Below are 23255 nucleotides of genomic sequence, written 5' to 3' on the forward strand. Positions count from 1 at the left end.
TGCTTACGTGGTACCTGGGCTCTGATGCTGCTAACAGACTGGGATCAAGTGGGCACTGATGTGGCAAAGAGGACCACACCAGAGATTTTATTTTAGCCAAATCGGTTGACAAAAATCTGAACAAACTGCCCTTATTCGTTCAATTTTAAACAAACTGAATTCAGAAATTTTTAGTGGGATTGTAATTATAGATAAGGCCAAAATGTAAGAAATAAAAAATTAGTTTAAACCAGAACCAAATTTAGATTATTAATATTAATAAAATTAATAATTAATTAAAAACAATGTATTTTTAAAGATATATATCCCCTTATATTAATAATAATTCATAATATGTAATCATTATGTTTGTATTTTAAGCTATTTACATTCTCTCATGTCTTGCCTATTTTATTTTTCCTATTTGATTTTATGTATAAATTGTTGAACAAGGATAATAACCCTTTGTTTTTGTGTTTCTTTTAAAAGTTTTCCTAAATATGTCTTTCAATTTGTGAATGATAGTCCTCACTGAAGGGGGCAGAGGTGGTTCAGTGGCAACATTCTCACCCTCCACGTGGGGACCTGGGTTCGATTCCTGGCTAACACGCCTCATGCGCAGCCACCACCCAGCACCCACCACCCAGCACCCACCACCCAGCACCCACCACCCACCACCCAGCACCCACCACCCACCACCCACCACCCACCTCCCACCTGTCAGCGAAGGCGTGTGTGTTGCCATGGTGCTGAACAGGCTTCAGCAGCGCTGCCAGACTGGGGTGGACTAGGAAGAAGGCCCTGATGACTGACTTCTGAAACCCAGCCAGTGAAAACCCTGTGGGTCACAACGGTTCACAACGGGCCAGAGTACAATCTTTAGCTCCAAGAAGGTGCTTTGCATGCTAAATAAATGTTTTGCAAATGAATGTTTCCTGTGGCTCTTAACATCAAAACTCACTTTTCCTCCCTGCCTTTTACTGCAATTATTTGTTTTCTGACAGGAGGCTAGATGGGAAGGGATGAGCAAGGCTATCTGAATGGAAAGCAAGCGATGGTGTCATTTCCCTAGAAGGAAATCTGTGTGTGGGAGAGCGGGGGTGGGCAGAGTAGGCTAGTGCACTCAAGAGGGTCCTGCTCAGGGGGACGCAGTGCAGCGCAGAAGGTGTCATCTTTCCCTGTTTACAAAGGTGAGAACGCCACCAAAGCTCATCTACAGGTGAGCGCCAGTTCTTCACCGTCACAAATACAAAAGCCTTGCTTCTTGATAGCGGATGCTTTGTGTGATTTATGCGCTGTGTGCTTCTCATCCGGGATCCAGGTGAGACACAATACACAGCGTTCATAAATGCACCCAGTGACCAGCGCCAGGAGGTCACTGGTAGGTTGTCAGCTCCTCCCAGGGTTTCCAAAGCCAAGCACAACATGATTCCTGGCAACACTTCTGCTGATGTCTTGTTATCTCATTCTTTCTTTAATCCTACCCACAGTTTTTGGTGGCAGGAGCCTTGCTTACAAAAATGATTGAAATGACTGAAAAATAAATATTTTCCATCCTTGCTAATTTCTGTTGTATCATGCTGCTTCTGTCCGTTAGATGTGGAAGTGTGAGGTGAACTCCCCGATCCTTAAACACAGCAGTAGAGCCCGGGCAGCTGTAAGCTTGGGCACCAGATCTCTGTATTATGGGAACCCTAAAGATGCAATCAGATGATGGTGGCTTGGGCACAGTCACCGGGAATTCACCAAGTTATTAGATGGTGAATTGTTGTGAGCTGCTGTCAGGTTGGGCCCCGACTCAGGGTGACTCCGTGCGCAACACCTGGAAACCCTGCCTGGGCCTGCACCATCCCCATGACTGGCTGTGGATGGGGCTGCTGTGATCCATAGGGTTTTCACGAACTGATTCTTAGAAGTAGATCACCAGCCCTTTCTTCCTAGTCTGTCTTAGTCTGGAAGCTCCACCGAAACCTGTTCAGCATCAGAGCAACACGCGCACCTCCACTGACAGGTGGGGTGGCCCACAGGGGGTGCGTTGGCTGAGCCTTGAACTTGGGCCTCCTGCGTGAAGGGCAAGAAATCTACCAAAAAACCTGGCCAGCAGGTACAGATGTGAGTGACTGGGTGATAACCAGCTGTGATCTAGGAAATGAGGGTGTGGTCCTCAGGGCTGCCTAGAGCCTCTTGTTCTCTGCCTTCTGGCCATACCACTTCTATCATCTCTCTTCTACTTTCCTTTTTTCCATTGCCTGTCTCTCATCAGGATCTCATTTATTCATTTTAGCTCTTTATGCTGTATTCCCTTCTCTTGCTCTCCAGCGCCCGGGCCTCTGTGAAGGGTGTTCCCTGTCCACACCCACCACTCAGGGATTCGGGTCTGTGAGACCACGTGGTTGTCTGTGATGACTGCTGTATCCGCAGTCTGGCATACACAGTGTGTACGTAGTAAGTATTTGATCAATGAATTCAATATCCTGCACTTGGAGGATCTGAGCGTATGTGATTTTAGCCCTGGCCTCCCCTGCTGAGCTCTCTTTCTGCATCTACAACTTTCAGTTGAACTAATCTCAGATTTCAAGTGTCTAAAATTTAGTGTGTATTCTTTTTTTTTAAACCAGTGGTGTTAAGATTAAATCAAGTTTATATAGATTTCATATGCTTTAGTCTTTTAAAGTTAAGATTGTTTACTGTTGGTGGACAACATTGAGGTAGATGATTGGAAAGGCCAGTTGAGGCAGCTCACTGACTACTTGGTGACCAGCCTGTCTCACAGGAATGAACAAACACCGAGAGATGTTGAACAGGAGGTGGGGGGCCAGGGTCACGTCTGCTATTTGTGGGAGCCAAGTTAGCTCAGAGGAGGGTCTACATATGATAGTATAATGACATATAATTTTTTAAGCCATGATTGACCAGCTCTTTAGTTATATTTGATATTCACATATAATATGGTTATTTATTACCAGGTTAAAAAAAAAAATTTATTTTTTTTATTTTTTTTACCTATGATTAGCTAGAGGAAGTAATGGAAAAAGAAAATGGTGTGAAATCTTTGTTTTTTATATGCTGTGTCTTATTAACAGAGTTTTACACTAAACCATCTATTGCAGTAAGCAACCCACTGTCTTTACTTTGGAGCCCTGGTGGCAGACAGTTAAGTGCCTGGTTGTTAATCGAAAGGTAGGCAGTTCAAACCCACCCAGGGGCTCTGCGAGAGAAAGACCAGGCTGGCGATCGGCTTCTGTGAAGATCACAGCCAAGGAAACCCTGTGGGGCAGTGCCGCTCTGTCACCTGGGGTCTCTAGGAGTCGGAATGAAGGTACAACTCTTTACCTAGATTTTTCAACAAAACGCATTCCCGTCCAAAGAGCTGATGATAGGTCTTTTAAGAATAGTACCTTTCAGGAATAACGGAAGAGGATAAAATGACTGTGGGCTCTGTGCTTATGTGTAATTTACATTGTATTACGGGTTGTATTTTGTTTTCCAGAAACCTGTTGTGTAAATGTGATGCAGTCCTTGGTCTCCATGTCTGTGATGTAAATATTCTATGAATATCATGTCTGTGGTCCTCATTTCTCTGTGTTTTCATCGTTCTTCTCTTTCTAGAGCAAAGGAAGCAGTCCTTTCTGGGCAAGAGGTGGATAGTAAATTTTAAAACTGCTTCTCTTCCAGAACCTTTTTTTTTTTTTAACCTCGAGTTTTGCTACTGAATTGATTTTTCTGTCTTCTTTACCTCTTGTCCTTCTTTGCTCTGACTGGACAGGTCGTTAATTAAATGTGAATTGGTTCCCTGGAAAGGCGATTATCTCCTTCCAGAACAGGCCGGTCAGTAGCTGGAAGCCTCCTGAGCAGGGAAATCCTAGCAAAGCAAGAGGCCAGACCCAGTTATCTCTTCTGCATAGAGAAAACCTGCTCTCCTGTGGCGGCAGTCACAGGGCCACACATTCCACCACCTGCATGGCTCCTAAGCTGCCAGCATTGGGAAGGAAGTACAGAGATTTCTCACGTAGCATGCAGTGTATCCATGGTACGGTGTTGTTTCAGTAACTGTTAAAACCAAAAAAAAAAAAAAACAAACCCAGTGCCATCGAGTCGATTCCGACTCGTACCGACCCCATAGGACAGAGTAGGACTGCCCCACAGAGTTTCCAAGGAGCGCCTGGCGGATTCGAACTGTCGACCCTTTGGTTAGCAGCCATAACACTTTTAAAAATTTAGTATGTGATTTAAAAGATTGTTGTTTAATATTCTTTTAAAGAATAATTTCCACTTTGTAACATGTTGGGTACTGGTTCAACTTTAAAATCCCAAATGTAAGACCATGAGAAAGTGTTTTTCTAAAAAGTATCTTTTAAAAAATTTACGGTATACCTGAACTATAAAATATTTCATATGTTCATTAAATACACTATAAAAATAAGTATATCATTAAATTTATTCTAATTTATAAGTTATATCTGCACTTAATTATATTTAAGGTTAGTTATATATGTTATAAATTATATATAAATATAATTAAATATATAATCTACTGGGACAATTTAAGTGGGAGTAAAAAGTAGGATAAAATGTGTAGGAAAATTGAGATTCTTAATTAACTTACTTGAGTAACGTGTAAGATGGATTTAATTAACATCGATATCGTTGTGTATATAATTAGAGCTTTTAAAGTCTCAGCTTGTTTGTTCCCTTAAGTAGTGGTCATCACAAAATTATATGCTAATATTTCACACGATATGGGCTCATATATGGACCTCAGACAAGTGGTGGCTGTACATTTTTTCAGTCCTATTGAATTATTAATTTACATTGCTGATATTGAAATAGATTGCTCACTTATAGAATTGAGTATTCATTTGTTTGCTTACTACCTAGAATGAACTATGCCTGTGACCGGTCTCAGGTTGCTTTGTGACGGCCTGTCTTCTCCACTTTTCTGTTGTTAAAGCAAGCCATCACCCCTTAAGCGTGGTGTAGAACACACCCGGGGACCGAGAGCTTCTAGTGTGGAATAGTTTTTATTGCACTCACGTTATTCGTTGATTACCGTTCACCTCGGCTTGAACAAAACTGGAGCCGATTGCAAATAAGGGCAGAGGTTTTGGAAGAAGTGAAATTACATCCTGTCAGGGAGGGTTAGCAAGAAACTTTCCCTATGCCCGGTGACGATGCTTTTCACTGCAGAAAGTTGGAGGGGGAGGTGGGGGAGAGGAGAGAGAGTTTTGAGTCCCGGTAACACCTATGTTGTTGTTAAGTGCCCTCAAGTAGACTTCAACTCTTAGTGATCCCATGTGACAGAGTAGAACTGCCCCATAGCGTTTTCTGGGCTGTAATCTTTATGGGAGCAGATGGCTAGGTCTTTCTCCTACAGAGCTGCTGGATGGGCCTGAACCACCAACCTCTCAGCAGCCCAGGACTCCTCACACATATATTGCTGTTGTAGTTGTAATGTGCTGTCAAGTCAGCTCCGACTCATAGCAGCCCTATAGAACAGAGTAGAACTGCCCCATAGGATTTCCAAGGAGTGGCTGGTGGATTCGACCTGCTAACTTTTTAGTTAGCAGCCGAGCTCTTAACCACTCTGCCAGCAGGGCGCCAGACACCTATATTAACAAATATTAGGATGGTAAAAATCAACACCATTGAACTCTTATATTAATTAATGAATGCATGAATCAAACAGAGGCTTGCATATAACAAGTGTTCAGTCTTTACAGGGAGGCCTCCCTTGGGTCAGGGTCAACAGGCCTTTCTCCTTTTGGCAGTTTTTTTTGTCTTTCCCTCTACTTCTGAGTCCACAGGTCTTTGAGAAGTTGTGTGTTGTTTTTCCCTGCCATTACCCTTCTTCTTCTCACTCGATTGCAAATCATTTTAACTGGGTGCTGTGAAGAATCTGTCCATATTTTATTACTGTTTTTGTTAGTGTTGTTTTCTCTGGATGCTCATTAACATACAAAAAAAATTCTTAAATACTTACTTTGTGAGATACAATTCTGTTCTGGCTTATGGTACAATTCTTGACTGCTCAGTTTGAGAAGATGAAATCAGATATCCTGAGAGATTAAGCATTGTGTCACTCGGGCGACTTGACTGGGCACAGCTTACAGCAACCTCACAGGCTGCTAAGTGCTCACTAACATTCTTATAATCAGAGTTTAGTTAATTCTTTATTTTTCCCTTCACTTTTTGTTTTCTTTTGAAAGTTTATTATTAATTTTCTTTTTCATTATAAAACTAATACATGCTTTATAAACAGTGAAGTAATTGAAGGGAAATTCATCCCATCCCTGAGGTAATCAGTGTAAACAGCTTGGCTCACTCACCTGCATACTTGATGCAAAAATGTACGTATGTGCAATTAGATATTTTGCTTGCTTTTATTTTAATCTGCTTTAAAACAAAATCAGGATAATATTTATACATTTTTCTGGAACTTTCTTTTTTGACTTAATAGCATGTGACGGGCATTCCCTCTAGGCTGGTAGACCTAGACCAACTCATCTTTTTCACAGCTGCCTAATTTCCCTGTCAGGCTGTGTTACATTTCATTCAGTCATTCCTGTGTTAATAAGCATTGACTTTTTATCCATTGTCATGACTGTGCAGATACCCCATGTGCTATTTTTTATAGGACAGATTCCCAAAGTGGGGTGGCTGGCTTATAGACTATCTCCCATTTACCACCCCTGAGCCCCAGAGCCTACCCATTTTGCTCAGGCTTCCCAACATTTGTGTAAAAGATAGTATCTTAGTGTTGCTTTAACATTTGTTCTCTTGATGATTCTTTAGGCTTATCATGCTTCATATACTTGCCAGCAGGGACCAGTCCCTGGAGAAGGACACCATGCTTGGTAAAGTAGAGGGTCAGCGAAAAAGAGGAAGACCTGCGATGAAACAGATTGACACAGTGGCTAGAAAAATGGGCTCAGGCATAACAATGATTGTGAGGATGGCGCAGGACCAGGCAGTGTCTCCTTTTTGTTGTACATAGGGTCAGTATCGTGGGAATTGACTTGACGGTACCTAACAAACAATGTATGCTTACTTGGTCTTTGCATTTCTTATGTGAATTGCCTTGTGTGAATAGCCTTTGCCAATTTTTCTATTGGATCTTTGTATTGTCTTTACCATTTTGGAGTACTCTTAGTATATTAGGAACAGTTATCTTTATTTTATGAATTATGTATGTTGCACGTATTAAAAGTATATAGCATTGCTTTCTATATCTTTTTTCATAAAATAGCTTTACATTATATTATCAAATATGTCTGTCCATCTACCATTGCATGTTTTTCTGTATTTCTAAAGAATGTCTCTCTTACCCCATTGACACCATTATTAATAGAGACTTATTTATGAAAACCATTGAGCTGATTTTATCTGTAAACGCAGTCAAGATTTGGTATCACCCTACAAGTTAGGAAATGTTCTTATTAGATGCTGTCAAGTCGCTTCTGACCCCACGTGACAGAGTAGAACTGCCCTATAGGGTTTTCTAGGCTGTATTCCTTGTGGGAGGAGATTGCCAGGTTTTTCTCCCTCAGAGCCACTGGTGGGTTCAAGCCACTACCAACCTTTTGATTAGCAGCTGAGTCCTTAACTGTTGAGCCACCACGGCTCCTAGGAAGTGGTGGTGGTGGTGGTATTAGGTGCCGTCGAGTCAGTTCTGATTCATAGCGACCCTATGTACCACAGAATGAAACCCTGCTCAGTCCTGTGCCATCCTTACAATCATTGTTCTGCTTGAGCCCATTGTTGCAGCCACTGTGTCAGTCCATCTCATTGAGGGTCTTCCTCATTTCCTCTGACCCTGTACTTTACCAAGCATGATGTGCTTCTCCAGGGACTGATGCCTCCTGACAGCAAGCCCAAAGCAGGAAAGATGCAGAATCTCCATCCTCGCTTCTGAGGAGCATTCTGGCTGCACTTCCTCCAAGACAGATTTGTTTGCTCTTCTGGCAGTTCATGGTATATTCAATATTCTTCGCCAACACCACAATTCAAAGGCGTCAACTCTTCTTCAGTCTTCCTTATTCATCGTCCAGCTTTCACATGCATATGATGCAATTGAAAATACCATGGCTTGGGTCAGGTGCACCTTCGTCTTCAGGGTGACATCTTTGCTCTTCAACACTTTGAAGAGATCCTTTGCAGCTGATTTGCCCAATGCAATGCGTCTTTTGATTTCTTGACTGCTGCTTCCATGGCTGTTCATTGTGGATCCAAGTAAAATGAAATCCTTGACAACTTCAATCTTTTCTCCGTTTACCATGATGTTGCTTATTGGCCCAGTTGTGAAGATTTTTGTTTTATTTGTGTTGAGGTGTAATCCATACTGAAGGCTGTGGTATTTGGTCTTCATCAGTAAGTGCTTCAAGTAAGAGGTGCTGGGGCAGGCATAACAATAAGCACTCAATTTTTTTTTTCCTTGGTCTTTTTCTTTCCACTCCCTTTCCCCTTTCTGCCCTCTACTCACCCTTCTCTTTCCTCCTCACCAATTCTCAACTCCTCCTCCTTTCTCCTTCTCCACTTCTTCTTCTTACCACCTTCTCTATCTTTTATTCCCTCTGTGTCTCCCTCTTCGTCCCCTCCTTGTTCTCCTTTACCTCTTTATTTTGTTGTATTACCATCAGCATCTATGTCCCTGGTGCTTTGCAGAGTACCAGCATCAACCAGAGGCAGAGCTGTTTCAAAGAATGTACAACCTAATGGAAGCTAGAAGACATTTACAGAAATGGCTGAAGGTGAAGTGGGACGTGAGACACTTAGTGCTGTAGATGTTTCAGGGAGGGTTGACGTTTTCCATGGGAACTTGAAGAAGACATAGTGTAGAGGGCTGTCCGTCCTCATTGGTGCCCAGGGATGTGAAGAGGAAGGCGATAGCTTCGTTCTACCACATTGAGTTCAGGCATCCTTTATCAATTGTCCCATTGATAGAGCTTTAGCTCACTCAGTGACCTCAGCCCTTGGTGGGCTCTCATGTTGTCACTGGTGGGTGACTAGTACAGTAAGACTGAAGTGGAAGTATCAGAAGCGTGCACACCATTGGTGGGGAGTTTGGAAAATCTCTGTGTACCAGTGCCTGCAGATCAAGGACAGTGAGAACAGGTGGCTGATGTGATCCTGTCAACAGTAGGCAGCAGTGTGAGCTGCGGCTTCTCAAATCCACATACCCGAGTCGCTTGTGTAATCAGTCTCCGGAGAGTTCTGAAAATACTCTTCACGTGTAAACTGTCACCTATACCATGGCTGAAGTGTCTATATTGGTGATGAAGTGTCTCCCCAGTAAATATGTCTTCAGAATGTCCCAGTGCCATAGCAACAGGCGCCCCAGAGAAAGTGAGACAGGCTTGTAATTGCAGCGTCAAAAGTATATCTCAGGGAGTTTCAAAAACTAGTGTATCGTATGATGAAAAGTTATAATTATTTTAGTCATCTCAGCACTTACTCCAGGCATATTTTTGGCACAAGGCTTTTTAAAAATGAGCATCCTGCTTTAATTTAAAACTGTATATGTAACATTGGGGAAAATTATATTAACAGCTTCCAGAAGTTATCTTTTATCTATATAATTTTATTTTCCTGTTATTGTTTTATAAAACTCATTGCCCTCCAGTCGATTCCAACTCATACAGAAGCAGACGGCCACATCTTTCTCCTGTGGAGCAACTGGTGGGTTTGAGCCACTGACCTTTCAGTTAGCAGCTGAGTGCTTTAACCATTATGCCACCGGGCTCCTTAATATGAAAATATAAATGAGTTTAGATGCTTGCTTTCCTTCATTATTCGCAGTGTAAGATAAAAGGAGACATGGTTAAGCTGCTAACAGTGAGGTCGGTGATTTGAACCCACCCAGTAGCTCCACAGGTGAAAACACCTGGCAGCCTTCTCCAGTAAAGATTACAGCCTAGGAAACCCTAAGGGGCAGTTCTACTCTGTCATGTGGGGTCGCTGTGAGTCAGAGAATCAAGTCAACAGCCCACAACAATGACAACAGATTCCCTTCAAGATGCTGTACCCTAAGGGGAGTGGACACTCAGCTGCGTCTGTACATCAGCTCTTATTTTTATTGCCAAAATTGATATGATATGTGGAGACTGCCAAATTGTTGCTGGATATTTGAGGGATTCCTACAGGATTTTGAGAGCATTGTAATGTCAGTCTTGTTAGGAAGTTGCATGAACCAGACACCAGAGAGGCAGGCACTGGGGTTTAAAGGGCTGCTTTGTGTGGCGGGTTGGTGCAGACGCTAGCCGTAGGAGCAGAAGTTGCTTGACTTCTGGGATCGTGGTTCCTCACATGGGTGAGGGTAGTGTTGGGGGGATGATTCCTTTGTCCTTTCCACCACTATTCTGGGTTTTACACGAGCGTTCATTGATGCGGTTGTTGGGGGAATTTTAAAGATACTTTCAAAATGAGTGAATTTATATAGTAGACAAGAAAAAAAAAAGTTACTGATAGTCTATTTTCAGTCCTAAGAGGGGAGTATAAGGCCTCTATCAAAGTAAGTATAAAACAAAAATTGAGAGTAGTGGGTGTGGCAGTAAGGATCCCTGGTGGCACGGTAGTTACACGCTCAGCTGCTAATGCAGGCTTGGCAGTTCAGACCTACCCAGTGGCTCCATGGGGGAGAGACCTGGTGCTCTGCTTCTGTGAAGAGTATAGATTGGAAAACCCTGTGGGGCAGCTCTGCTCTGTCATACGGGGTCCTGTGAGTCGGAATTGACTTGATGGCACCCAACGGTAACAGTTACGGTGGCAGAGACATTTCGAGGAGGAAATTCTGTAGGAAGATATTGAGGCCTTAGTCTGAAATAAACTGGTCTTTTTGTACAGGGTTGCTGTTTAGTGGTGTTAGTGGCTCACACATCGAAGATGATAAATGGTGGCTTATGTAGAGGAAGTAGGGTGAGCTTTCTAAACAAGTTCTAAGAAGAAAAATACAACAAGGAAGAGAAGTAAGATCACTGTGATGTCATTAGGAAGATCACATTCGGGCCTGGGGCCTCTACCTATATATACTGTGTATTTAGTAACTATGACCCTTATAGTGTTTCACGTTTATCTAGAAGACTTCTGTTTCTGGAAATGTGTCAATAGAATTTTGAAACAGGCCTTTGAACTGACTCCTGCTGTACGCAGGATTCCAAATCCTCATGGTCATTTGTTCTGTTCAAATCTGTTGAAGGTTCCGAATTTGTGTGAGGGTACATACAATAGTGTAAACGTTTGTGTATATGTGGAAGGTGATAAGCAAAAGATGATGAGCTGTGTCCGTGTCTTTGGACTGGGAGGCTTTTGAAGCGCTAATCTTTCATCTTTATTTTTCCTTGAACAAGGTAGGTACTGACAGTTTATCTGATGGCTTGGTTGGGCATGTGGAGTTCCTCTCAATCATACTCCATTGATACCAAGAAAAAATGATACGACATCCCACTCACTCTAAAAATTGGCCTACTTTTGGCCTTTTGGTACATTAGTTCTCTCTCTAGTCCTTATAATCGTAAGTTTAACAGATATGTAGTTTTAATTAGCTGGCTTACTGGGAACGCTGTCTTTCAGCTTTTTGCCGGAATTCATCAGCGGAGACTTTGACTCTATCAGGCCTGAAGTTAGAGAGTTCTACAGAGCTAAGGTAAGTCAAAATAATTTTAGACTCAAGACCTTTCCCAAAGGATTGCTTTTCCTGTGTTCTCTCTGGTTTTGGTGGATAGCAGAGGATTGAGGAGCTTATTGCTAATTTTTTATAGTTTTTTTTTTAATAGTAATTATAATATACATTCACAATGGGAATTCAGAAAATGGCAGACAAAACACAATCTTAGAAATTCAGTCACCGTCAGATAAGCATTATTCAGTCCCTTTCTAAGCATGTATATTTTAAGTAAGCTTATATTATTTAATAGTGTATTGCCTGTATCCTGACTTTTTATTGTATGCTTTTTCACAAATAAATTTTCATTTCATTTAATGAATGTGCTATATGTGACCTAACGAATTCCTAATTGATTTATGTGTAAGGTATCCCCCCCCCCTTTTTTTTTGGCATTTATAAACTACTAAAAAATCTCTGTAAATGAATTTTTATTAAAAATGCATGGTTTTCTGCTCCTAGAAGTTTTAGTCCTTTTCTTTAATATTTAGTTTTCTTGAAACTATTATTATTATCTGTTCTGAATAAAACTATTCATTGTGGCACAGTGGTTAAGAGCTCAGCTGCTAACCAAAAGGTTGGCAGTTTGAATCCACCAGCTGCTCCTTGGAAACCCTTTGGGGCAGCTCTACTCTGACTTTCAGGGTGGCTGTGAGTCTGAATTGACTCAGTCGCAGTGGGTTTGGTGTTTTGGGTTTACGGCTTGTTAAGGGGTTCACTTTGTTTCCATTGCTGTGCAGATCTCCCAGAGAATTTTGCCATTAAGTGGAGCATGTAAATGGTCTCGTTGGGAATGAAAGCAGCGCGTGAGAACGTACGGGGTCCTTAGTGTTCAAGGTTTCGCTGGCTTTAGAGGACCACCAAGAGATTTTAAAACAACGATAGCATCTCTGATTCCCTTAGCCACAACCCGTCATCTGTGTTATTCAAACATGACATTAGCAAATGGTACAACTTTCTAAAAAAAGAAACAGCAGTTATTGAAATCATGAAACCTTAAACTCTTTCTAAGACTCAGGAAGAGATGAGATAAATTTACAAAGTTGAAAGAGGAAGGCTTTCTTTAAAAGAAGGGAAGAGCAACAACAGAAAGTGTGATCCAGGTGGGAGCCAGGTAGCCTGGTTGTAGAGGGTTGGACGTGATGGTGTGGGGGTCCTGGGCTGGTGGTGGCTGCGCACCTGGGCACCTGCCCAGCTATCTCCCTCCAGCTGATGGACTTCCATCACAAATGAAGAGTGTTTCCCAGCTGGGGTTTGATATTCAGGCCCCCGCACTTTCACATTGGCCTGCTCCCACTCACCCCCATGGCCTCACTTCTCATTAACGCCAAGCCTCCCCCTCGCAGGGATGGGAAGACCCTGCCTAGCTTGCATTGCAGAGTTGTACAGACGCGTGGATATCAGTCATATTTTGTGGGCAGAAGAAACAGTGGGAAGGCAGGGACTCAGAGCAGATGTGACGTATCCCCCCTCCTCTGGGTGTGCCGGCTGCCCAAACTGCAGAGCCCACTGAAGCCCCTGCCCAGGACTCCACACAGGTGGCAGGCGAGCGAAACTTTGATGAGTTTTTTTACATTTCCTGCTTCACTTTTTTTTTTTTTTTACCTCCAAAGCACCTTTATATTTGTTAAGCAAGATTTTTAAGTAAGATTGAGCTGAATCGCCTAGCTCCTAAATTGGTGGTTCTGAGATGGAATGTAGTGTGACCAGCTTTTTTCACGTATCCACGGGAATTGAACTCACTGCTCCCAGAGGGCCCAGGTGGCGTCTTTTCTAATAACGGCTAATCTGCCCTGCACTGCACGTGCGAGGTTTAGCTGCAAGTTTCGTAATGACAGTAGTGACAACAAGTTAATGCAACGTTATCCACAATTCCTTTAAGCCATTGTCTCCAACTTCAGCAGTCTTTTAAGCTGCTCTTTTACAAATGAAAGGAGGTTAACTCCACTTTCGAATATACTTATTTCCCCCCATCTGGGTGTTCAATGCAACTAAAATGGGGCTCTGGTGTAGAAAGTGAAATAAAGAAGAAATTTAAAATGTTAAAGATTTGTTAAAATAGTAAAATCATATAGTGGATTGGTAGCCAACATTTATTCACATAGAAAGGTTTTTTTCTTGTTTTGGGTTTTAATGCACATCTCTCTGGCTTATATAACTGTACAAAACTTTAAACTGGTTAGCTGTGTGTATAGCTACATTTAACCTCTTCCAATATTAAAAATGTAGATTCAGAGACTTCAGAGGAGGAATTCAAACAGACACTTACTTGCACACCAACATTCATTGTAGCACCATTCATGATGGTCAAAGGTAGAACCAACCCCAGTGTCCATCGACAGATGAGTGGATAAACAAAATGTGTTTCGTCCATACAAGGGAATGGTATTCAGCCGTAAAGAAAATGAAGTTCTGATACACGCTGTGACGTAGATGGACCTTAACATGATCCTGAATGAAAGAAGTTGACATAAAAGAACAAATATTGTGTGATTCAACTTACATGAAGTATCTGTTGTTGTTGTTAGGTGCTGCCGAGTTGGTTCCCACTCATGGCGACCCTGTGTACAACAGAACGAAACACTGCCCTGTCCTATACCATCCTCACAATCATTGCTATATTTTAGCCCATTTTTGCAGCCACTGTGTCAGTCTATCTCAATGAGGGTCTTCCTCTCTTTCACTGACCCTCTACCTTACCAAGCATGATATCCTTCTCCACCGACTGGTCCCTTCTGATAACATGTTCAAAGTATGTGAGACGAAGTCCCCTTTTCCCTGCCTGGTTCACTGATGTCAGTTCAGAGTGAGGAAACTCTTTTGTAGATTTTCACCTTGTTTTTTATTTCTTCTTACTCTGGGTGAGTCAGTGCTTCCTTGATTCAAGTCTAATATCAGGTGTGTCAATTTTCTAAATTATTCCATTGATTGTGTTGTCAGGAGCTTTGGTTTCCCGGGAACCTGTGAAATAACTAAAACAATCTCCCATGGTTGTGTAGCCTGGGGCTCTTCATTGGATGTAGGAATTAAGGCAGTTAAAGTATGCTTTCTTAATATTTGGGAGTTTGAGGAACTAGTCGTACTATTTAGTTAATGTCTTTAAAGTCACAGAATACCAAGGTTTTTCCATAAAGGTTGGTGTGTTGAATAAAAGAAAGTGAGGGGTGGGATGGGGATGTGGTCAGTAAGTGCAGAGATGTCAAAAGCAAATCTTGGCTATGAGCAGTTCACATTTTGATTAAACAATTTCTAGGTTTCTGGAAGTGATAAAGTGATTAAGTAATCTTGAACTACGATAACATTTTTTGAATTTATTACTTCGCATATATGGAGATGTTATCAAGTCAGGTGACATTAAATCATGTTCTATAGCTTTGGCTTTAAAATGTTTGTAGTATTGATCAGATAATGTTACACATGTGGAATTCCTCTAAAAGTCCTCTAAAGCTTTAATATAGTGCTTTAGTATTTCTGGAGGACTTCCATGTGTGGTGGCACAGTGGGTAAGAGCTATGGCGAGCCACAACTGCTAACCAGAAGGTCGACAGTTCGAATCTACCTGCTGCCCCTTGGAAATCCCATGGGGCAGTCAGTTCTATTCTGCCCTTTAGGGTCACTATGAGTTGAAATTAACTCAATGGCCTTTTTTTTTTTTTTGGTGGGGGGCAGCTATTTTAATATCAGTGGTCACATTTTGTTTTACTTTCTAAAATTGTTTACGTAAAAGCTTGTTAATGACTATTTCTTGGGAACATATCGCTTTCTAAAATATTTCTAATCATTTCCATAATGAAACCTAGATATAATTCATAACCAAAATCACTTAGAACATCAGTTTGAATTTGATAATGCCTCAGGTTCAATTATATTTCCATTTCACAGACTTCTCTGCGATTGAAAACATATGCACTGATCTCTCTAGTCTTTGGGATCTTCATTATTTTCTACTTTCAGCCGGGTCTCTTTTCCATTTCTGCTCAGCCACATGCTGAAAACTTTTAAATAAGGTAAAATTAATTAATGGCAAACTGAACTGTTAGAAATTATAAAAATTTGTAAACTTGAAAAATAGAGGAAGCTATTCAAAATTCATAAAGCTCAGCTCCAGTTATTAGTATATTTCTTTAAAAAATAAGACAAACCCTGACATACAGTAAGTTCTTAGGTTTATGTGGTAAGACGTTAACGTACAGGAGAATGTAAGGGCTTTGTTAAGGGAATTGTGGACAGGCAGTTTCCAGTGACAACTGAGTGACAGGCTCTCCTCCACTTCACAGTCTTAAAACTGGTTGTCTAACCCTCATTAGCATCTTGCCAAAGGATTGATGAGACAGCCAGGGGAAGCTCCCTCTTGACTATACCTTCTTATGATTGCTTCAATCATATTCCTTTCAAATGAAGTTTATTGCTGCCTAACATTTTCCAAAGTCTGTTTTGTTTGAATATATTTAACATACTTAAGGTATGTATTGTTTGAATATATTTAACATACATAAGGTATGAATCGGAATCGACTCGATGGCCCTGGGTTTTTTTTTTTTTTTTTTCTTAAGGTATTTAAAACAAGAATGCCTATGTCCTTTATATTTTTAAGAACTTCCCAGGCTGCTGATATAGCCTGCAAGGCACCTGCCTGCCTCCACTCTTTCATCTCACACCCCACGCATGTCTCTGCCACATTGTTCTCCGCCATATTGTTTTCTTTGGCCCCTGTGACTGGCCCTCCTCCCTCATTTTTCTTGCTCATGGAACCTCTACTCATCACTCCTCCTCTTCTTTGTCCCCCATCTGAAGGTGCTGGGCGGGGGGAGTTCTATCTTTGTGGTCTTATTGCAGAACTTGGTAGAAATAATTCTAACATAATTCACACCACTGCACATTTTTATGGTTCTTTGCCTTCTTCCTGTTAATATGTGATCTTCTTGAATTTGAAGTCTGACTGTTCATTCCAACATCCCTAGGAGTTGGTAAGTTTTTATTAAATTTATATGGAGCAGATATCTGTGACTTTAAAGGTCTGGTGATATAGTTCTGAAAATTTAGCTATTGAAAACCTTGTGGAACACAGTTCTACTCGGGCATACACGGGCTGCTCCACGGCAGCTGGTCTGGTTTTGGTTTAGGCCGTAATCCTCTAGTAAAACGAAGGGAGTTTCTCAGAGGGAGGGTCAGGCTCGCACGCTGGAGAGACTCTGCGGCTTCCTGTATTCTCTGTGGATTTCCTTTTCTATTTCTCCTTAGTTCCAGAGTTGATCAGCAGTACCTGTTGAGGCTACCCTCAGTAGTCCAACGCCCCCCATTGCATCCACGTCCTCATCTTCCTGTAGAGACTTGGTTGCTGTCGTTGGGTGGCGCAGACTGGTTAGAACACTCAGCTACTGGCTAAAAGGCTGGTGGTGTGCACCCACCCAGAGGGGCTTTAGAAGATAGCCCTGGTGACAGGCTTCCGAAGAGTCACAGTCCTGAACGCCCAACGGAGCCGTTCTGGTCTGCACGTGGGCTGCTGTGAGTCTGAGTTGACTTGACAGCACATAACGGCAAGAGACTTTGTAGAGCAACCTGACAGGGCTGGGTCTCTTCTTGACATGCTCATGGTGTGACAGAGCCACGCTGGGCCAAGGGCAGCTCTCTGGGTCTCTTCTTGACATGCTCGTGGTGTGACGGAGCCACACTGGGCCAAGAGCAGCTCTCTGGGTCTCTTCTTGACATGCTCGTGGTGTGACGGAGCCACACTGGACCAAGAGCAGCTCTCTGGGTCTCTTCTTGACATGGTGTGAAGGAGCAACACCTGGACGGAGAGCAGCTCTCTGGGTCTCTCCTCAGCATGTGTGTATAAAAGAGCCACACCTGGGCCGAGGGCAGCTCCCGGGTCCTGATGCTCACAGGAAAATTGTAGGATTTGGGGGACCTTATCCAGGCCTCCTGACTGGAGAGGGACCTCTCTGCCTCCTTGTGTTGGAGTCCCCAAACCACCCCAGGTTTGGTGACTCACTCAGAGAAGTCAGCACATGGTCACCCTCATAGCTGTGATTTATTACAGCAAAAGGAGGCAAAACGGAGTCAGCAAAGGGAAAAGGCATCAGGGGTGGAGGTCAGAGAAAACCAGGGCAGACTTCCAGAGTCCCCTCCTAGGGCAGTCACACAGGTTGCCTTACTGCCTCCAGCAATAAGTCGTGTGAAATGTCATCTACTAGGGGAGCTCCTCAGAGACTCAGCACCCAGGGTTTTGTCGGGGGCTGGCCACTCTGCCTGTACATGGCAAAATCACAGACCTCAGAAGGAAAGCAGGTGTCCCAGATAAACCCCACTGTTTGTACAGACAGTCTAGGCACAGCGTCTACCATTCAAGCCCCAGACGCCAGCTGAGGACTGGCCACGAAGCCAGCCTTTCTAAGGTGAAGGAAGTAGACTCGGGCCTCTGTGCATTACCCTCTCCCACCTAGAAACTTGGCTCTGCTCTTCGACAGAAAGCCAACATTTAAACCCTACGCTGTTCCATAAAGATGTTTGACTTCCATTAACAGAAGTGGTGACTTTTCTTGTTTGAAACACTGTAGACTTCATCCAAGGTCTTCGTGAAAGGAAGGTTATGTGACCATACTTGGGGCATGGAGGGTTATACTGGCGTGGAGTGTCTGTGCTTGGAGCTGAATGGAGAATGCTGCGAGGGACAACGTGTCTCTTCCTTTCTTTATGCACAATTTAAAAAACAGAAAAGATAACAAATGCAGGGTTATATTGGGCTACCTGTTACTTAGAGTCTAATCATCCGACGTTCTTCTCGAAGAATTCGTTACTGTAGCCCGTCATTTGATGATGAAAAAAAGTTTGGAAGTAGAAATGTTTGTTGGAGGCTAGTAAACAGAATTGAAGGAGCAATTTCTCACCGTATGCCTCAATCGGTACAGAGGAAAATGGGCAATGGGTACTTTGTGGTTACCTCTCTGCAGGGTAAAAAGATGATTTTCATGCCGCTGTCAGGGAACATAGATCATTTGGACTATTGCAGTTGGCTTCATCTGCCTACACCTCTTCTTAGCAAATTTGAGAGCATCTTTGAGTTAATTTTAGTTCTGTATCTTTGATCACTCAGTGTATATCACTTGGCTGCATGCCGGCTGTGCTCTTAATCTGAAGACATTTTATAATTAGAGTTCTGATCAATTCTATTTAATGAATGCTAATTTTTTTTTTTATGAAACATCATTTTTTAAAGTTGCCCAGGGATCTTGAATATATCCCCAACAATATTTTTAAGCATATGCCTTTGCATACATATAAAAAGAAAAGCAACTTCAGCAATGAATAGGGGAAATAAATATTTTAAATTATGTAGGAGCTAGAATTTACAAAAAAAAAAATCAGTATTCTAATATGAATGGATAATAAATTGTATTCTGTGTTTTCAGAGACAACCTGAAAGATGATCTTTGACACCTTCTTACATCCTTTTCTCTACCCTGTTGATTGACACCTATTTCCTCTCCCGAGATGTCCGTTTTTTTTTCATTCTATCAGCCACTCTGTTCCAGTTCCATCCCTGCTTCATACTTTAAAATTATCTTAACTTTCTCTTCCCTTTCTGTCCATCAGCTGTCCTATTTTCCGTAATAAAACCAACTTCTTATTTGTCTTTCCCACTGTTTTTGTATTTTAAAAGAATAAACCTTTCTCCTTCACACTACCGTTGTTGAAAACATACACTTTTACAGCTTTCCTACAAAGCACTCCAGCAACATATATTCAGGATCTTAAAAAGAGATGTGCTTATAATTTTCCCAAGAATTTCATTTCTAGAATTCTATTCTAAGACAATAATCAGAAATAAACAGATTTTTGCACAAAGCTGTTGAACAAATGGTAATTTTAAGAGTAAAAGAAAAAGTGAACTATGTCGGAAACATAATGATGTAACTAGTTGGGAATGCAGAAAAAAAGGAGAGAAGGATGACTTAGCGTTCATGGCCCGTTTTTAGATGGCTGTGCATCACTCAGCGGTCAAGTGTAAGAGCTAATGTATTGTCAGGTACTTGAAACTGGAGAAAACCAACGAAATAACAATTCCATGCAAATTACAAAGGCATTATCTGCTTAAACCTGACCAAAGTTGTAAGCAGAGTTGAGTACCAAGTTGTAAGTGGGTTAAATTTAAACGCAGGCTTCAGGCCACACAGTGGACAGCTGTTACCAGCTGTGGGACCTGGGGCTGGCCATTGAATGTCTAAGCTCCGGTCTGTGTATCTCAAAATGCAGCAATTATCCCTACCTGGGGAGGAGCTGGAAACTCCAGTGGCGGAGTGGTTAAGCATTCGGCTGCCAATCGAAAGGTCGGCAGTTTGAATCCACCAGGCGCTCCTTAGAAACCTTGTGGGGCAGTTCTGCTCTGTCCTAGAGGATTGCTGTGAGTCGGAGCTGACTTGATGGCAATGGGTTTGGTTTGGTTGGTAAGGGGCCCTGGTGGTGCAATGGTTAGGCACTTGGTTTCTGGTTCAGACCCACACAGCAGTTCCCCAGGAGAAAGACCTCAGTGATCTGCTCCAGTAAAGATTACAGCCTAGAAAACCTTAGAGTAGTTCTACTGTGTCACATGGGACAGCTATGAGTTAGAATGGACTCAATGGAACCTAACAACAGTGACAAAGTTATTATGGGAATTCAAGAACATAATTCACATAAAGTGATTCATACCTCATATAACTCAAAGTATACTGAAATGTTAGCTCCTATTGTTAATGGTATTAATAATTTAATGAGGAAGATGGTTAACTCTATCAAAATGTCATAATTTTAAGACTAAATACTTTTAAGATTATCTGGTCTCTTAGATAATTGGGCTGTATTTTGTTAGAAAAATCTTACTTTACTATAAAGAAAACCTTCTTAGATTATATTAGTTATGTACACATAAAGGGTCCCTCACTGTATTGAACCATGTTAGGTGAGAGGCTACATGTATGTCATTTGAAATAAAGTTTTAGCAGCGGTGTGCATGGTTGTTGTTGTTTGGTACCGTCAAGTCCATTTCGACTCGTAGTAACCCCACGTGACAGAATGGGACTGTCCCATAGGATTCTCTAGGATGTAATCTTTGCAGGAGCAGACCACCAGGTCCTTCTCCCCAAGAACCGCTGGGTGGGCTCAAAACACCAACCTTTCAGTTAGCAGCTGAACACTTGACCATTGTGCCACCGTGGCTCTTTGGTGTGCATGATACCTAGGAGGAAATACCACTTCTGGATTTTTAACTTCATAAATGTAGTTCATAAAGTTACAGTTGAAGCCCCAAACTCCTGTAAAGTCTTTGCAGGATAATTTCTGTGAGTACTTTTTGTCCTGGGTAGGTCCATGGGTATGAAATGACTTAACCTAAAATGAATAAGCTTACAGCAACCCTATGGGGCAGTTCTGGTCAGATGGGGTTGCTATGAGTTGGAATCAATTCGACAACAAAACGACGATAGCATATTTGGGATTGCTTTCACCAGACTAGCTCCCTCTTGTTTTAGGGGGCCATGTTTCTCTGTCTGAGTTGGAAGAGGTGGCATCCAGGTTGTATCTTTTCACCATACCTATTCAATCTGTATGGTGAGCAAATAATCCGAGAAGCTGGACTGTGAAGAAGAACTGGGCATCAGGATTGGAGGAAGACTCATTAACAACCTGCGTTATGCAGATGACACAATCTTGCTTGCTGAAAGTGAAGAGGACTTGAAGGCATTTACTGATGAAGATCAAAGACCACAGCCTTCAGTATGGATTACACCTCAACATAAAGAGAACAAGACCCCTCACAACTGGACCAATAAGCAACATCGTGATAAATAGAGAAAAGACTGAAGTTGTCAAGGATTTCATTTTACTTGAACCCACAATCAACACCCGTGGGAATGGCAGTCAAGAAATCAAATGGCATATTGCATTGGGCAAATCTGCTGCAAAGGACCTCTTTAAAGTGTTAAAAAGCAAAGATGTCACTTTGAGGACTAAGGTGTGCCTGACCCAAGCCATGGGTATTTTCAGTTGCCTCACATGAGTGCGAAAGCTGAACAGCAAATAAAGAAGATCTAAGAATTATTGATACCTTTGAATTACTTAGCTGGTGAAGAATATGGAACATAGCATGAACTGTCAGAAGAACAAACAAATCTGTCTTGGAAGAAATGCAGCTAAAATGCTCCTTAGAAGCAAGGATGGTGAGACTTCATCTTGCTTACTTTGGATGTGCTATCAGAAGGGACCAATCCCTGGAGATGGACGACATCACGCTTGGTAAAGTAGAGGGTCAGTAAAGAGAGGAAGACCTTCAATGAGATGGAGTGGGACAGTGGCTGCAACAACGGGCTCAAACGTGCCTGCTACTGTGAGGATGGTGCAGGACCCAGCAACATTTCGTTCTGTTGTACATGGGGTCACTACAACAACATATAGTGTACGAGTGACGGTTGATATGTTACTATAATATTTTCCAGAGGGTTCCTAGTATGGTATAACCTGACAGGTTTTGTGCGTGTTGAAAGTAGAAACTCATTAACCTTTATTAGTTAAATTATTGGCAGGAAGTAACTAAGTAATGGAGAATGGCCTTATAATGACTTTTGCATTGGCATTTTGAAATCAGGTTGATTATTGACACTCATTGCCTTGTAATAATTCCTTTTAGTTGCCAGTGTATTCAAAAACAGTTTTGTAAATACGCACACAAAGTTCTTTGGAGAATATGAACAATGCGGATGTGATGTTCTGGAATGTTCCAAAGCTCTGAGGTGAGCATTTATTATGCGTTTGTGGCTGTGCTCAGGGCTTTATGCCCGTTTTCTCATACACTCTCTGCAGCAGTCTTAGCTCTCCTGCTAGGTCCATTACCGGGGAGGAAAGGAGGCTCAGAAAGGTTGTGAAGAGGGCTGAACCTTCCTTCTCCTCTGAAATTCCTTGCATGTATAAGGTACTTATTTGCACAGCCACGGTAATTGTGGGCCCAGAGCACAGCAGGGATCGATTGTAAACTACAGCCCATGGGCCAGATATGGCCCCGTGCCTGTGTTTGTATGGCTGGTGAACTAACAATGGTTTGTTTCTTAAGTGGTTATAAAAGAAATTTAAAAAAGAATAATATTTAATGACACATGAAAATCCTGTGAAATTCAAATTGCAGCTTTATTCCCATTCTTATTCATTTATTGTCTGTGGCTGCATTCACGATGCAACGGCAGAGTTGAGTAATGGGGCTGGCACTTTGTGGAATCTAAAATAATTACTCTCTGACTCTCCCCAGAAAGAGTTTGCTGACCCCTGGCCTGGAGGGGTGTCCTCCCTGCGCTGTGCCTTCACAAGTGACTGCATCGGTCCCTGAGGGCTCAGGACTGCTTGTGCTTACGCGAGAGGACAGCAGCGAGTGCCTCCACGGAGCCTGCAGCTGACAGTTACTTTTCAGTTAATATTTAATAACTTTAAGTTGGTCTATCTCCCTGTAAGACGCAGTCTCGCCATCCTTGCTTCTAAGGAGCATTCTGGTTGTACTTCTTCCAAGACAGATTTGTTAGTTCTTTCAGCAGTCTATGGTATGAATTGGAACCGACTCAATGACACCTAACATCAGCAACATCTCCCTGTATTTTCTTAT

The 23255-nt window shown here is 42.1% G+C and overlaps 1 protein-coding gene across 15 annotated transcripts in view; it reads left to right on the top strand.

Moving 5' to 3' along the window:
- Positions 1–23255, top strand: part of TPK1 (thiamin pyrophosphokinase 1) — a 318478-nt gene that overhangs the window by 114549 nt on the left and 180674 nt on the right. For 14 of the 15 annotated variants that reach the window (XR_007518488.1, XR_007518487.1, XR_007518491.1 and 11 more), the window contains one exon: positions 11545–11617. Coding sequence is in view for 9 of the 15 variants with exons in the window: in XM_049894325.1 (XP_049750282.1) it covers positions 11545–11617 (73 nt within the window). In the remaining 6 variants the exon portion in view is untranslated. Of the gene's footprint in view, positions 1–11542; positions 11618–23255 lie in introns of those variants that run through there. The other variant, XM_049894329.1, reaches the window with a different exon arrangement.

This window comes from Elephas maximus, chromosome 8, assembly GCF_024166365.1.
Source record: "Elephas maximus indicus isolate mEleMax1 chromosome 8, mEleMax1 primary haplotype, whole genome shotgun sequence".
NCBI classification, from domain to species: domain Eukaryota; kingdom Metazoa; phylum Chordata; class Mammalia; order Proboscidea; family Elephantidae; genus Elephas; species Elephas maximus.